The sequence below is a fragment of the Nelumbo lutea genome, chromosome 5 (assembly GCF_056320005.1).
Source record: "Nelumbo lutea isolate HS-2025 chromosome 5, American lotus-T2T, whole genome shotgun sequence".
NCBI lineage: Eukaryota > Viridiplantae > Streptophyta > Magnoliopsida > Proteales > Nelumbonaceae > Nelumbo > Nelumbo lutea.
In genome coordinates this window covers 15,833,739-15,850,781 of record NC_142688.1, presented here as the reverse complement: position 1 = coordinate 15,850,781, position 17,043 = coordinate 15,833,739, and the positions used below count along the sequence as shown (strand labels likewise).

Below are 17,043 nucleotides of genomic sequence, written 5' to 3'. Positions count from 1 at the left end.
TCTCCAGTAAACTCATTATGGCAACTTGTACATGGGCCTCCGACTCTAGGATGGGAAGGGAATTTGGAACAAGAGACACAAAGCACTCATCAGTAACAAAAACTGAATTGACAGGGTTTAAGGAGTTACCTGAGTTCATCTGTGGGTTCAGAGGAGGAAGCAGATTAGGACAGTTAGTTGTCAATCCCTGTATTGGGTTTTGGGAGCTATCTGTCTCTCCGGTTTGGTGAGAAAGCATTCCCGTCACTTGGATCACACAAGGACCTCTTCCCTCACCCAATTTGTCACCCCTCTGCGGTGTATCTCTGTTTAGTTTTAGGCCGACTTGAGTTATTCCCTTCTGAACATCTTGCTCTGAGTTAAAACCTGGTAAGGGTTTCTCCATTCCTAGGGATAGACTTCCAGTTCCCCCTTTCTATAACTGCTCCGCCTTATCAATAGTTTCTGTTTTGTCCGTCCGACCCTTCATAGTCGTTTTTTCCTCTTCCAGCCTATCTTCTTGAAACATTATCTCCAAGTTTAGAGCCTCCCTGTCTTCCTCTGTATAACATCTTTCATCACCCACACTTCCTAGGCTAGACTCCTCATCTGAAATCTCCTCACTTGTGTCTTCATCCGAACTGCAATCAACCCAACCTTCGTCTTCCTTTTCTCTCTCTTCCATTCGGTTCCTTGTGTACCGTGGATTTGGACAATCTGCAGCACTATGATCTGAAATCCTTTCTAGGTCCTTCCGTTAGACCCATTTCAGAGAGCTTTGGTGGCTTTCTCCACCTTGTTTCCGCCCCTGTGGTCTCCCCTGTTCGAACGTCCCCTTTTGGGACGATGATAGACGGGAGAAAGCCTCCATGATCTCCCTCTCACTTCCCCGACCCACGTGACCACTTAAGTTGTCACGTGGGTCATTTTGTAAGCTGCCCGGTCCATCACAAAGTTTGTTCCCTCCTGCCGGTTCAGACCAAGCAGCTCGGGTGATGGCAACCGATCTATTCCTTCCTCAGCCACGTCAGCATAGGAGAGCCGGCCCACCTTTCCAGTTATTTCGTTCAAAAAATTTTGATTTAATCTCTTTAAAAGGAAGACTTGAAATCCGGTTTGCATGCGCGACAAACTTGTTCTCCACTCCCTGAGAGCCAAGTGTTCTCCGGCCTGCCACCCCATCACCTTCTTCAACCTTCGTCCGTCTCCCCCGGAGCGACGCTTCAGCTCCTGAAGCCAGCCAAACATGATGCCAAGTGCCATTGGAAAAGACTTCGATCGATCGAGACAAATTCTCTGGTCTTATCCCTGCCACTATAAGCACTATAAGCACTACAGCACGTAAATTACTCTGGTTTTCTCAGAAAATTAAACCCCAATATATCCAATTTTTTTTTACCCTTTGTTTTATGAATTCATCTTCTATGACATTGGCTGATCATGGTGCCCATTTATAGCTTGTACAAACTCCAAGGCTAGCTTCTTGATCTACCTAAACGTATGACTGCATTCCCATGAACTACCAACTTGATCCCTTTTCAACCAAATTCTGAAAAATTAACAGGTTATTATTAGGTGGAAATGTTTTTACCATTTGCTCTACAAAAAGGCGAACATAAGGTGACAAAGTCCAATACCCCCCCCCCCCACCACCAAAAAGTTCCAATGTTAGGCGGCACCAGTTCTTGTCATATGTCACTAACAGGACAACCCAACTAGAAATGAAGAATCCCAAGAGATGGCTTTCAAGTAGGAAGCACAAGAAAAAGAGCCTGAAGAGTAAAGAAACCAAATCCTACTAACGCAATTGGAAAAATCAAGGGAAAGATCATCCAAAAAGTCAAGAAGGACAAGGATAAAAAACGGCTTCAGAGGAGACAGGTTAATTTGTACAAAGGGCTAGGGTAGACGGAAGGAAACTTGTCCTTGAAAGGTATCTCCCCCCACCAAAGGTCTTCCACAATTTTGTTTTGTTACCCAATAAGACATCATACTTGAAATATTGCAAAAAAAAAGTAGGAAGCAATGAATCACTTCCGAAGGACTAGCACTGCTCTAGAATTTAAACTTGAATTCCAACCAATGGGTCATCACTCCAATGGACGCTTTTAATAACGCATAGCTTGTCAGGATCATATAGGAACCTCTACAGTCATTTACCTAAAAGAGAGGAGTTTCTTACCTAAATTCCACTGCCCAAACCTAATTTTCTTTCTCTTTGCTCTTGCACAGTCTTCCAATTAATCAAGTAGTCCCTTTTGGAGTCCCCTGGTTCCTACATACATAGTAATTGTTTTCTCAATCCTTGTTGTGACTAATGTAAGGATTTTAAAAGCTGAAACTAGTGGATAGGTAATTTGGCAAAAGTCGATTTGAATAGAATAATTCTACCCTAGAGACATTTTATTTTCCTTCCAAGTACCCTATTTCTTAGAGAATCTCCCCAAGGTAAAGTTCCAAAATGATGAAGAATTTGAGTTGCCTCCTAGAGACAGACCCAAATACTTAAATGATCAGTTAACCACCAAAATCACAAAATCTAAGTAAACCTCCTAGAGTAGCCTCTTATAAATTCAGATCAGGTAAGCATCTTTTGCCTAAATTTACCTTTAGATTCAAGATTCATTCAAAACACTTGAGTAGTAAAAGCTCGTTACTCCTAGTGTTTTAAAAGCGCAACACGCAAAATAAGCACAAGGGGCATTTTACGCCCAAGGAACGAGCACATGCCTTTTTGAAGCAAGGTGAAAAAATGCCAAAAATTAAAAAAAAAAATCCAAATTTTTCAAAAAATGCAAAAAAATAAAAATATTAAACATCATATTAATTAAAAATATAAACTTAAATTATAACATAAATGGTTAAAAAAACCTATTATCTCAAATTAGAATACATAAACATATTATGTAAAATATATTTAAAAAATTTTAAAAATAAAATAGTATAATATACAAAACATATTCAAACATGTAAAGCTCTCTATCTCTTCATTTTCCCTCAATCTGATGTTAAACATTATGTATTCCTGATTTTACGATCAGCTTTTGTACCAAGGCCCTTGAGGCAAGCCCAAAAAAGACCACATTAGGGCCTTAAATTTTTAATCCCTATAAAAATTTATAATTTTAACTGTATTTTGAAAATATCTTTTATTACTTGTGAGCTTCTTCAAACGAAAAAACCTAATTGCTGCTTGTCCCCTCACTGGTGTATCCTTTGTAAGGCAAATGGTGAATCCACTCATCACCTACTAATATTCTGTCCCCTTACACAGTCAATTTGGGAATGGTCTTCTTCCTTGTTTGGGTGGAGGTGGATCCCCCCGCCAAATCTTCAAAGGCTGTTTGACCCTACCTTTGTTAACTGGCAAAAGAAGAGGGGAAAAACATTATGGAGAGGTTTAAGGGCTGTAGTTTGTTGGACTATTTGGGAAGAGAGAAATCAAAGGCTGTTTGAAGGCAAAGAAAGAAGTTTGGATGCTCTAATTGAAGTCGTTATAGTTAGGGTGATCCATTTGGTGAAAATTTTAAATATTTTTTATGGCATTCGCACGGTAGATTTGAGAAGGAAGTGGAGATAAGTGGCTGAATCTGATCCATTGAAAGAGTTAGTTGTACCTACTTGGTCTCCCCCTACTAATGGTTTCATCAAGCTGAATTTTGATGGTAGCAGTGAAGGAAATCCTGGACCTTCAGGTATTGGAGGTGATTTTAGGGATGAAAATGGCAAAACTGTGGCTCTTTTCTCTGCTCCAACTGGTGTTGGGGACTCGTTAAGAGCAGAAATCTTTGCTGTGTTGGAAGGAGCCAAGAGAGCCAAAGAGCTTAACCTTACTAAGGTATTAATTGAAGAGGATTTTAAGCTGGTTATTGGCTGGATTCAAAAAGAGGAGAGGGGATTATGGGCTTTCATGAATGAGAAGGAAATTTAAATACTTGACGCAAGGAATGGATGTCAAGATAAATTGGGTTAAGAGAGATGCCAACTCCATGGCTGATGCTTTAGCTAAACAAGGGGTGGGAAGAAACTCTAATTTTTGGGCTACACTGTAATTCATTTTATGGCTTCTATCTGGAGAAGTTAAGAGAGTCTATCTCCTTTGGCTTAATAATTAATGAACTTAAGTTATTGATCAAAAAAATATCTTTTATTAAGATGAATAAATGACAAATTTTAGCAAATATGAGGTTTTTGGAGGCACAAAAAAAAACAAAATAAAGTGCAAATTTTTTAAAAAGTGTGCACCTGGGCTGAAGTGCAAGGTGACCAAGCATAAGCCTAGGCACACCAGGTGCGCACCTTTTGAAAGTGATGCCCCTAGGACCTAGGTGAGGCGCATACCCTAAAATGCACCTTGCATGTGCGCTCACACCTTTTAAATCACTACTCACTCCTTCCTCCCCTTTATCTTGGTTGAAAACTATGATGTCATCTGCAAATTGTAGATAAGTCACAACCACCTGTTCTTTTCACCTTCCACCCACTAATTAAACCCAACGTATTTCCCATGGTAACCATCCTACTAAGGACATTTATAACCAAAGTAAACAATTGAGATAAGGTCCCCCTTGCCTGAGCCCTCTTCAAGATAAAAAGAAGGTTGTGTATCACTCCATTAATAAGAACTGTATAACTATATGACTATAAGCATCCTCATATCCCTTTTCTCTACATCTCTCTAAAATCCCTCTTAAGTAACACAATAAAAAATGACCAATTGACATGATAGTAAGCTTTCTCCATATCTAGCTTACAAATCCAGCCCTTAAACAATCATAACATGTACATCAATGTTTTAAAATATAGAGGCATGATACGATCATTCCACTACTTGGAGGTGTGAGGTGTAGTTCAAAACGCAAGAGGAGTTCTTCTGTCTTGAGGCATATGCCTTTGGTATGCCTCAAGACAGAAGAACTCCTCTTGCGTTTTGAAGAGTACGCCTCAAAGGCGTCTACACTTCCAGCATACGCTTCACAGCATTTTGAGTGCACCTCACCTCGGGGCACGCTTCCAGGTGTGCCTCAAATGCCTTTTAAAACATTGATATGCATATAAATATATAACTCCAATAACGCATTCCTTTTTACAAAATCAATGGCTAAAATAATGATTTACAAGAAATAAGAAGGCCTCTAGTAATAATAAATTCTTTCTATTATAGCCAAATGAAAAGATGAGGTGAAATATCTATTGATTTCACACCTTGATTACATAACATATTTAAAAAATATATATTTTTCAATCATCTAGTCCATCACATTAGAATAAAGCTGTGATGAAGATAATTTGACAAAGGGAAATTAGAACTTGGGGAACCATTATCTGGATTCAACTAGTCATCAAAGTTGGATGTAGTGAAAGAAGATAGGGGAGAGGTATATCATCTTGAGGGAAGTAGATTGCATTGTAGATGCAAGAAGGATCCAAAGCCTTTGTCCAATACCAAAGTGGAGATATCTTGTCTAGATGTAGATGGAGAAAGAAAGGAAGAACCATCCAATCCCCAACATCTTTGGACATGAAAAGAATGCTTGTTTCCATTTTCATCATTCATCTATTTTTGTAGGGTCCTAAGTGTATGGTTGTGATTCAAGCCTTTTGAAAGTTTGCTAATGTTGGTCTAAGGGATTGGTTAGGTGGAGTTGGTGGTGTGGTTGGGCTGTTATAATGTTTTCTCTCTCTTTTTCTAAGTAATTGTTGAACCTATGTGTTTTAATGATAGCAAACTCATTAAGACTGCCAATGATTTGAAAGATAAGTTTGCAGAGATACCAACTAATCCATCAAATGCACTGAAGCCTATCCAAGGAAATGGAAGCCTACTCTCATGAACAAGATGTCAAGTTCTAGAGCTTACAAGATTATTACATTTATTAGGACTTGATGTAATCAATTTGCAAGATGCACTACTATGGGCTAAACTCAAACCTACCTTGGTTCTACCACAACCTTAGAGACTAATGGTTAAGAGTTCTTAGGTTTTTTTATTTTTTCAGACTCTATCGTGGATAAGATCATGAAAACTCTTAAGTTTGGAAGCCTAAGGAGTTGACTCCCTGGCCATGGGAGTTGACTACTTGAGTGATCAGATTGGGTTGTACCTAGTAGTCAACTACCCAAGTGGTAGTAGTCAACTAGTTGTGACAGTCGAGCCTGGTGTCACCTAGTAGTCAACTACCAGAAAGGTAGTAGTCAGCTAGTTGTGACCGCCAAGATTGGTTTTATCTAGTAGTCAACTATCAAAAGGTAGTAGCCTACTATAAGAGAAGAAAGATTCCTTTTTGCACATAGTAATCGACTACTAGCTCTCTAACAGATTGATGCAATTGACTACTTGGTCATCATAGTCAACTACTTTGTGATGCTAAGCTAGATTTTTTATCGTTTGAAAGTTCAACAGCTCATTCCTCTTTTGGTAAGCCTTCAACCTCATTGGGAACAAGCCCTAAATGTTTCCTAGAGTGGTTTTATCCTCTCCCACCGGATCAATAATGGCCATAAATGTTCTACCATTTGACTCATGCTATTTATGCATGAGTTCGAGATGAAAAATGTGGAAAGTGACTTGAACAAAAAGTTCCAAGTGAAATAGAGAGAAAAATCAAAAGAGAAAAAGAGTGTAAAGAGATTTTGTGCTAAAAGAGTTTCATCTTTGTGAGAAAAGGTAAGAAGCCATTGGAGCTTAATTAATTGTCACTGAGAAACATGAATCTTTTCAAGTGTTGCAACCCATATATTGTTATGCATTCTCTTGCATCTGAATAGTTTGTTTTGTAATTGCACATCAACCTTATAAAGGCATTATCTTGATTGTTATTTGTTATTTCATACATTTTACCTATTGTAGTTAATCAGCTAATGGATTTCTAGCTAGGTTAGTTGAGTGTCCTGGGATAGAACACTGAAAGGTTCGAATAGCACCTGGAAAGCTATTTGGTGATTGTAAAAGTCTTGTTGGCACCTAGAAGTCCAACTGGTGTAAAGGTTTTGCTGGCACTCAGAAGTCTAGCTAGTATAGTGAATTTCTCAGGGAGTTACCTGAGGAGAGGATGTAGGCTGGGTTTGGCCAAACCTCTATAAAATCTATGTGTTTTCTACTGCTCTTGTCTTTGCTCTTGATATTTATTGTTGTTCTTCATATTCAATCTTACAATCCTTGTACATACTGCATTTCACAATACTGTTCTTTATCACTTTCATCTTGCACTCACTTTGTGAAGGAGATGATCAAGAAACTTGTAGAACCCAATTCATATTCAGCTTATAGATCTGACCCAAATATAAGAGTTATTTAGTTTGGGAGTTTTCTCTTGTATGTATCTTTTGGATTAAAAGAGAAGCCAAGAGACTTGGGGTGTATTTGGGGTTTAGGGTTTTCTATAAGAAAGGTTGTGCACAACTCTGTATTCTTCACCATTGTTGATTCTATAGTGGATTTCTGCTCCTCCTTTTCCCATGGGCGTAGGCTATAAGCCAAACCACGTAAATTTGTGTGTTATCTGTTCTTTCACTTCTCTTTACTCTATTTTCACTTCGTTTTGTGTGCTACACAAATCTGTATTTCGGAGTTTTTCACAACATATGGATAGCAAACCAACCACTGACCACCAGAATGGAAAGGAGTCTCATGATGGAAAACCATATCATCTATGATAAAACAGGAAAATTGTAGACAACTTTTCATTGATTGTAGGATGCCTTTGCACTTATAAACATCCTTCTTTAAATTGTTGAGAATGAACTGATTTATACAAGTATTAAAGATATTGGGAGATATCCTATGAGATCTTCTCAAAGTGGCAAACCTACGATACCCAGTTATCTGTCCATGCTTCACCTACCTATATCAGACAAGTTATGTACCCAATGGGATAAAGGATACTGCATGGACACTTCTAGAGTAGATAGTAAGAATATAAGTGTTATGTTTTAATAAACCATACTATGGAAAAGTTGTAGGCATTAGAAGTTTGAAGTTTATAAAATGTAAGCACTGATGAATTATATTTAGCTTAAAACTAAATTAAATGGCATTGTATTGTGAACAGATGGATGCATGACTTGTATATAGTAGGGTCTATTGTACTAATATAGGGCTGATGTATCATTTTTGTGTATAATCCTTTTGTTTTATTCTCTCTGAGTAGGCCTTTAAGGGCACTTTGGTAATTGATCATATTTTTCTCCTTTCATAGGAAATGGCTCCATGGAGTGATGGACGCATGACTTGTTCTTTCTCTTCTTTCAGGATTTACAGGTTTGAGAGTTCAGACCAGAGACCAAATGGAGCTCTGATCCCCATAGGATGACAGGTATCAATCACCATATTAAATGGGATACATGTACACATATCCAAGTCCTGGATCTCAAGAAATAGAGTCATATCCTTTTTTCCCTCATCCATGCTTGTTTCCATCTCTAGTGTCATAGGCTGTCACAAGGCAATGCTATGGTAGAGTGTCATCTTCTCCAATAGCATTTTGGAGGATTGGAAAGAAAAGAACCAAGGGATTTTTTAAAGCAAGGAAATTGTTGGAAAACGTGGGATTACTGGTGTAGATGTATATGTAGTTAGCATTTATATTTGGTAATTGTGTAAAAATAGAATTATGTGAATATGTATTCCTAGGATTGTGGAAAAATATAATCCCTTAAATATGGGGATTAAAAAGGTTAGTCCCTTAATTATAGGGATTGATTTAGAAAGTTTTTTTTCTATTTATTGCAGCAACTTACTGTATAAATATGCCGGTTGGCAATGGAATGAAGCAGATAAGTTTTCTACCATTTCAAGCATGGTATCAGAGCTCTAGGTTTGCCAACCTTGAGAATTTTTTTCGGCCTTCATTGCCAGTTTTTTCTCTTCGTGTTTTTCTGGTCTTCAGTGTTGATCTGTAACCAGAAGTGTTTCTTTATTCTCCTTTATTCTGGTCAGTTCTTCCCTTCTTTATTCTCCTTTCCTGCTGGCCTTATTCTTCCTCCATTAACAATGTCCGACGTGACTGTAACTAGTGCTCCCATCCAAACCGAAGAAGTGCCTCCATTGAATGAAGCCATAGCCCTTGTTAGAGCTGAGGAAAGCCGTCGTGGAATCATGCTTGAGCCTAAAGATCCCGAAGGCTCAGCCATGGTGGCAAGGGGAGGAAATTACAGTGGTTCAAAGGGTGAGAACAATCACAACTTGGCTCATGACACAACCACCTGTGACTCTAACGATAACCTCTGGTGCACCTATTGCAAGAAGCCTAGAAACACAAAAGATCGTTGCTGGAAACTTCATGGGAAACCTCCCACATCCAGCAAGGAATGGGGAAATCGAGGAGTTTCGAAAGCAGTTCAACAGGCCCATAATGTCTCCACAATCCCGTAGCAAGAACACTCAATTCAGGGGCCATTTAATGATGAAGAAATTGAAAGGCTAAGGAGTTTCCTGAAATCCTTGAAACCAGGAAGTGGTTCTACCTCTCTTGCCCTCTCAGGTGAGTCTTTATCTCTAGGATTACATGTCTCGGCTAGTGTTTTTCCATGGATTCTTGATTCTGGAGCTACTAACCACATGACACCCTCTTCACTACATTTTCTCACCTATACACCCTATCCTAGTAATAGAAAAATTTTTGTTGCTGATGGTTCTTTCACCACAGTGGTAGGGATTAGGAATATTCAAATTACTCCATCCCTATTACTTAAAAATGTGCTTCATGTTCTTAAGTTATCCACTAGCCTTATCTCTATACATAAACTCACCCAAGATGTGAACTACAATGTTATGTTCTTTCCTTCTTACTGTGTATTTCAAGACCAGGTTTCGGGGAAGAAGATTGGACTTGCTAAGGAAAGGGATGGACTCTACTACCTTGAAGAAACCAACAAACCATCTCACACTGTTATGCATGTCACACACGAGTCATCCTTATCTACCTCCAATAAAGATTTAATTTAGCGTCATCACTTTCGGTTCGCTCATCCTTCATTTCCTGTTTTAAAAACAATGCTTCCTTCCTTGTTTAAAGAAGTTTACATGCGTTTGCCTCCTGGATTCTATGATGCAGAAATAGGTAAGAAGGTCTGCCGGCTCAACAAGGCTTTGTATGGTTTGAAACAATCACCTAGGGCTTGGTTCGATAGATTCAGACTAGCACTTGTGAAGTTTGGACATGTACAGACCCAGTCAGATCATACCCTATTCATCAGGGTGGAGTCCTCTTTGACACTACTGGCAGTATATGTTGATGATATTGTGGTCACAGGGAATGATAGCCATGAGATTGAGTCTCTTAAACAGCTTCTTCACCAAGTATTTGAGGTGAAGGACCTTGGTGTACTCCGGTATTTTTTGGGTATTGAGGTTGCTAGATCCAAACAGGGGATCTTTATATCTCATAGGAAATATGTCCTAGACCTGTTGGCAGAAACTGGAAAGTTAGGTGTCAAGCCTGCAGATACACCAATTGAACAGAATCACAGGATTAGTGTCGAGAGTGGGGAGCTTCTTGAAGACAAAGTTATGTTCCAGCAACTGGTGGGAAAGCTCCTATATCTCTGCCTCACTCGGCCAGATATTACTTATGTTGTTAGTGTTGTCAGCCAGTACATGCATTCTCCTAGAACCACACATCTTCTTGTGGTAGAAAGAATCTTAGCCTACTTGAAGAGATGCCCAGGTAGGGGTATACTATTCAAGAACAACAATCACATGAAGGTGGAGGTCTATACTGATGCTGATTGGGCTGGGAGTGTTGATGACAGAAGGTCTACCTCAGGATATTGTGCCCTTATGGGAGGAAACCTTGTCTCCTGGAGAAGTAAGAAACAAAGTGTTGTCTCCCGGTCAAGTGCTGAAGCAGAATACAGGTCCATGGCCAATGGAGTGGCTGAAATCCTTGGGCTAAGATCTCTACTTAAGGAGTTGGGTATTGAGTATGAGAAGTCCCTGATGCTGTACTTTGATAATCAAGCCGCCATTAATATAGCACATAATCCAATACAGCATGACAGAACCAAACACATTGAAGTTGACCGCCATTTTGTGCGAGAGAGGATCTCATCTCAAGAAGTATGCCTCCCTTACATCATATCCAGTATGCAACTAGCAGACATCCTCACTAAAGTCGTATCAAGAAAGAAGCTAGAGGCGGATCTATCCAAGTTGGGAATGATGAACATATACTCCCAACTTGAAGGGGATTGTAGGGAACATTGATGTGGGCCCCACAGCTGTGGTCCCACTCTGTCCATAGGGTAGAATGTATCTAGTCACAGCTGTGCTCATTTTGCTATTCTGTTATTCCTAGTTTCAGTTTTATATTGTTTGTTATTTGTTAGCAGTTATGATGTAAACACCAAGGGCAGATATGTCCTTTCATGTAACTAGCATAACATATATATATTAACTTAAAGTGGCGGCGGCAGAATATTGACATTTTGTTCTTCTCCTCAAAATTTGTGTTCTACTGCTCTTTCACCACTCTTTCTTCTACTTCTTCTTCACTTTCTCTTCTCATCGAACATGAAATCTCTTAATGTTCAAGACTGAATAGCAGTCCTGAAAACCTACAGTTATAAATGTTATCATCCAGCCACCAGAAAATTCTACACCTCCATTGATGTCACATTTGAGGAGGGACAATCCTTTTTCACTCAACCTTATCTTCAAGGGGAGCCCTCATTAATGGAAGATAAGGCCTCAGATCTACTCTCCTTAGATGTATTGCCCTCCTCACAGTCATCCAACCGTCAAGAATCACATCCCTCTGAGTCACAATCCTCTAAGCCCCACATTCCCGAGTCTCAACAAGAGTCAAACAACCCGACCACTGAACCAAATTCAGACACTGTTAACCCCACCAATGATGTGCATGATGATGTGAGATATATGCAGGTTTGCTCTAGGAGAAGAAATCCAGATCCTCAACTTGTGCAAGTCCAAGAACATGAACCTGCACCTTCACAGTCTGAGTATGACCTACCTATTACACTGAGAAAAGGAACCAGAGAATGTACCAAACGTCCATTGTACCCTTTAGCCAAATCTGTGTCGTTCCAAAGATTCTCTAAATCCCATAAAAGTTTTCTAGCCAGCCTTAACACCATTCCAATTCCTAATACTCTAGCCGAGGCACTTTCTAATAAGGAGTGGAGAAAAGCCATGAGAGTGGAAATGGAGGCACTAGAAAAGAACAACACATGGGAAGTTGTGGATCTACCAAGAAACAAGAAGACTGGAGGTTGTAAATGGGTGTTCACAATTAAGTACAAATCTGATGGGTCATTAGAAAGGTACAAAGCACGACTGGTAGCCAAGGGATATACACAGACTTATGGGGTAGATTATCAGGAAACTTTTGCCCCAGTAGTAAAAATGAATAAAGTAAGGGTGTTGTTGTCTTTGGCTGCTAACTATAATTGGGATATGCAACAGTTTGATGTAAAGAATGCATTTCTCCATGGTGATCTAGAAGAGGAGATATACATGGACATTCCACCGGGTTTTGGAGAAGGCGTTAAGGGGAACAAAGTTTATAGGTTGAAGAAAGCACTATACGGCCTCAAACAATCTCCAAGAGCATGGTTTGGAAGGTTTACAAAGGTGATGCTTAGTACAGGTTACAAGCAAAGTCAAGGTGACCACACATTGTTTACCAAACACACAGCCTCAGGGGGAGTTACTACACTATTAGTCTATGTGGACGATATAATCATTACTGGGAATGATAAAAAGGAGAAGGAAGCATTGAAAAACTGCCTTTCCAGAGAATTTGAGATAAAAGACTTGGGGAGACTAAAGTATTTTCTCGGAATTGAAGTTGCACATTCTAAACAAGGCATCTTTATCTCTCAACAAAAGTATGTTGTTGATCTTTTGAGAGAAACAAGAAATATGGCATGTAAACCAGCTTCCACGCCTATAGATCTCAATCATAAACTTGGAGAAGCCAGCGAGAATGCAAGTGTAGACAAGGGGATGTTCCAAAGACTGGTTGGAAAACTCATTTATCTTGCACATACACGGCCAGATATTGCATACGTTGTAAGTGTAATAAGTCAGTTTATGCATAATCCTAAAGAAGTTCATCTGCAGGTTGCTCATCGAATTCTGCACTATTTGAAAGCCAATCCAGGGAAAGGAATTTTATTCAAAAGAAATGGGGGACTGGCTCTTGAAGCATATACAGATGCCGATTATGCAGGATCTCCAGTAGATAGACGGTCCACTTCTGGTTACTGTACCTTCTTGGGAGGAAAATTAGTAACTTGGAGGAGTAAGAAGCAAAATGCAGTGGCTCGATCAAGTGCAGAGGCAGAATTCAGGGCTATGGCACAAGGAGCATGTGAATTACTCTGGTTGAAGATAATTTTAGAAGACCTGAAGATTCCACAAGAAGAGTCTATGAAACTGTATTGTGACAACAAGTCAGCCATCAATGTTGCTCACAATTCTGTTCAACATGACAGGACGAAGCACATCGAAATTGACCGACACTTTATAAAAGAGAAACTGGACAGCAAGTTGATTTGCACTCCCTATGTATCTACAAAAGGGCAACTGGCCGACGTACTTACTAAAGGGCTCAATAGTACAGACTTTAGAAGAATTATAGCCAAGCTGGGAATGGAGGATCTCTATTCACCAGCTTGGGGGGGAGTGTTGGAAAACGTGGGATTACTGGTGTAGATGTATATGTAGTTAGCATTTATATTTGGTAATTGTGTAAAAATAGAATTATGTGAATATGTATTCCTAGGATTGTGGAAAAATATAATCCCTTAAATATGGGGATTAAAAAGGTTAGTCCCTTAATTATAGGGATTGATTCCCTTAATTATAGGGATTGATTTAGAAAGTTTTTTTCTATTTATTGCAGCAGCTTACTGTATAAATATGCCGATTGGCAATGGAATGAAGCAGATCAGTTTTCTACCATTTCAAACAGAAATGTTGACCTGTAGTACCTTTGTCTGGATTTAGTCATTTCTGGATTGGATAATGTAAATGGATCAACTTTTAGGAAGTGTTGCATGGACACAGGCACGAGGATCAAAACCCAACCATAGTTATCAAGGTGATGCCTAGGCGACAAGGCACCCTTGGAGTCTCACCTCGCCTAATCGCCAAGCAGTTTTCTATAGCGTGCTATAACAAACTTTTATATTCTTAATTTTTTGAGGTTATAATTATAAAACATACATTTTTAAACTAAATTGTTCATTTTGTGTGTTTATATACTAACTTCTTTTTGTTATTTTCTTATTTGTTAGGGTTTAATCAACACAAACATTGCTAAATGCTGTATTGAACCCTCAAAGACTTCAAAACCTGAACCAATAAGTAAGAAAGAACATAAAATGTTGTCCAATCAACACATTTTCTTCTTTTTCTTTACTAATTTTGTGTTTTTATATACCAATTTCTTCTTCTTCTTCTTCCACCTTTTCTTTCCTTCTTTTCCTATAACAGAAATAGGGATTCGGCCCCTACATTTTTCGAATTTTCTTTTCTTTCTTCTTTTTCTTCTCATGAATATGTTGGAATATGTTGATTTTCTATACTTTAACATGAAGTTTATACTTTTATTATGAAAAATATCGATATTTATTAAGGAAATATGATTATGGAACCTAGGGAACTACCCTAGGATACATGTTTTTACTTAAAAAAAAAATCCATCACCTAGGTGCCCCCCTGTCGCCTAGCCTCGCCTTGGCGCTTTGAAAACTATGAACCCAACATGTGCCCAAGAGTCTAACCCAGTTAATGGCATTCATCATGCACATCAGCTGTTTATTTATGTCAAATAAGCAAGGAAAAAGAAGGAAGATGTTACATCTAAGTGTCCATCAAATGGAAGTTGACAGGGACATGCAACTTGTCACTGGACACATGAAAGAGGGATCTGAGAATTGCTGAAGGTACATTTTTCTTGCTTTTCTCATTCTATGTAAGGAGACAAGTGAAGCTCTTTTTACATCTATTATTACATTCTGTATTACTGATAAAAACATAATTTTCAAAGAGAAAATCTTGTATTTGGTTCGTAAATGATGAAAAATGCAAACATACCTTAATAATTGGGGGAGCATTGAGTGGAGATCCATCCATTCCTCGACAAAGAACACTTGCAAGATCAAAACGAAATCCATCCACATGGTACTCTGTGACCCTATTAATGGTTACCACCCCAGGAGGTACATAAGTTTCAAGATTAAAATGAGAGAATGAGAGAGAGAGAGAGAGAGAGAGAGAGAGAGAGCTTGGCCTTAAATGATATGAACATCCAAAATAAAACAAAAAAAGGTATAGGTTTTTCCTAATGGTGTAGAAAATTAGCAACTTTTAAAAGGGCACGACCAAGAAAGCAATATAAAAGACTTATAAAATAATATATGAGAAGGAGAAAAACTGCAACCCAGAAATCTCAGAAAATATTGCAATCACACCTAAAAGCATGAGAAAGAATATTGCTAACCAATCAACCCCATGAGCCCTGAAGCTGAGCTGAATACTGAAATATAATGGCTTCCAAACAACCATGTTTCCCCATGCAAGCAATTTTTAATTTGCACTAAATGACAAAGGATGAAAATATCTCATGACATCTCACAACAAGATGTGCATTCCAAGTTTATGAAATAGTCTAAACCACAACTTCAAATATAATTGAGGTTGAAATCAAGTAGCAATAACATAGTTTAATAACACTATATTCAATCGGACAATTTATCACATCACTGCATGAACTTTAGGAAATGTTGTACAATACAACTTAGATTTATCAGAAAACAACTTGCACATCCAGAGTTCTCATAGAACAGAAACTTATAAACAAAGAAGATGCCATTTGAATTCCATAAGCACAAACTCATACCAATGTCTTAAACTACCAAGTATAAGTTCCATGACCACAGGGTGGTTGCAATTTAATGTGTTCCCTGAAAACAAGAACAAAAGATGCAGATGAGAACACCCAATAGGCAAGAACAAAACCATTTTATTTCTGACGCAAAGCAGTCAAAAGATGGTTGGCTAAATTGAAGGAGCAAAAATCAAGAAGGGCAAGCACAAATAAGATACACCAGTTAAATGTGCTCTCTGATTATCATCTTTACTCTCCCTTGTTTCTAGGAATTATCAAACCATTGAATAAACCAAAAATAGAAAAGGAAAAAAGACGAGAGAACAATAAATATTTCTCCATGACTACATTATCACAGCATTACTTAAACTGAAGATCTGCATAACCTCAGAAGCATATTTTTCTTCAATCAGAAGGTATAGCTGAACCCTCTGCAAAATTCACAGCCAACATAGACACTTCACTTTGTCTTAAGGAATCATGTCAGAATAGAGATGATAGCTGTACACTCCTACCTCTAGAACTGCAAGATTTGCTGCAAGAAATTATAAACAATGGAAATAACTAATTATAAACAACTAGCTCTTATAAGTAGATATGGAGATTCAGCCAGATTGGTCAAGAAATTAAAAACTCATTTCGTTATTTCAGAGAAAGTCTACATATTCAATGCCCAAATTATAAAGAAATTAACTGATTTCACTTGAAAGATAAATCCCTATAGCCAATGTTTTAAAAGCACAAGGCGCAAAAGAAACGCAAGGGCATTTTTGCACCCAAGCCGAAAGGCACAAGGTGAGGCGCACGCCCTTTTGAAACAAAGCACAAAGTTTTCAAAAAAATGTATAGAAATTCAAAAGAAAGGAAAATTAAAAAAAAATCAAAATAATATTAATTAAAAAGTATACTTAAATTTAAAACTAAATGTTTTAAAAATCCTATTAGATCAAATTAAAATACATAAACATGACATATAAAACATATCGAAAGTGAAAAACTGGAAAACATAAAATTAAACATAATGTATAAAACATATTCAAACAATTCAAGCACATGGACTTTCAATCTATTTATTTCCTTCCTAATCACATTCCTCTAATTCTACCAGCTATACATTCCACTCCAGCTCACTCACCGACGCTCCGAGAACCCTCTCCTTTTGCTTATATTGTCAATTCATTCTTCTTAAGACAATTTTTAAGAGATA

The 17,043-nt window shown here is 38.2% G+C and overlaps 1 protein-coding gene across 18 annotated transcripts in view; it reads right to left on the bottom strand.

Moving 5' to 3' along the window:
- Positions 1–17,043, bottom strand: part of ISA3 (isoamylase 3) — a 75,463-nt gene that overhangs the window by 35,292 nt on the left and 23,128 nt on the right. For all 18 annotated transcript variants that reach the window (XR_016099752.1, XM_088947268.1, XM_088947278.1 and 15 more), the window contains 2 exons: positions 15,849–15,912; positions 15,044–15,143 (listed from right to left, as the gene is read on the bottom strand). Coding sequence is in view for 17 of the 18 variants with exons in the window: in XM_088947268.1 (XP_088803394.1) it covers positions 15,044–15,143; positions 15,849–15,912 (164 nt within the window). In the remaining variant the exon portion in view is untranslated. The remainder of the gene's footprint in view (positions 1–15,043; positions 15,144–15,848; positions 15,913–17,043) is intronic.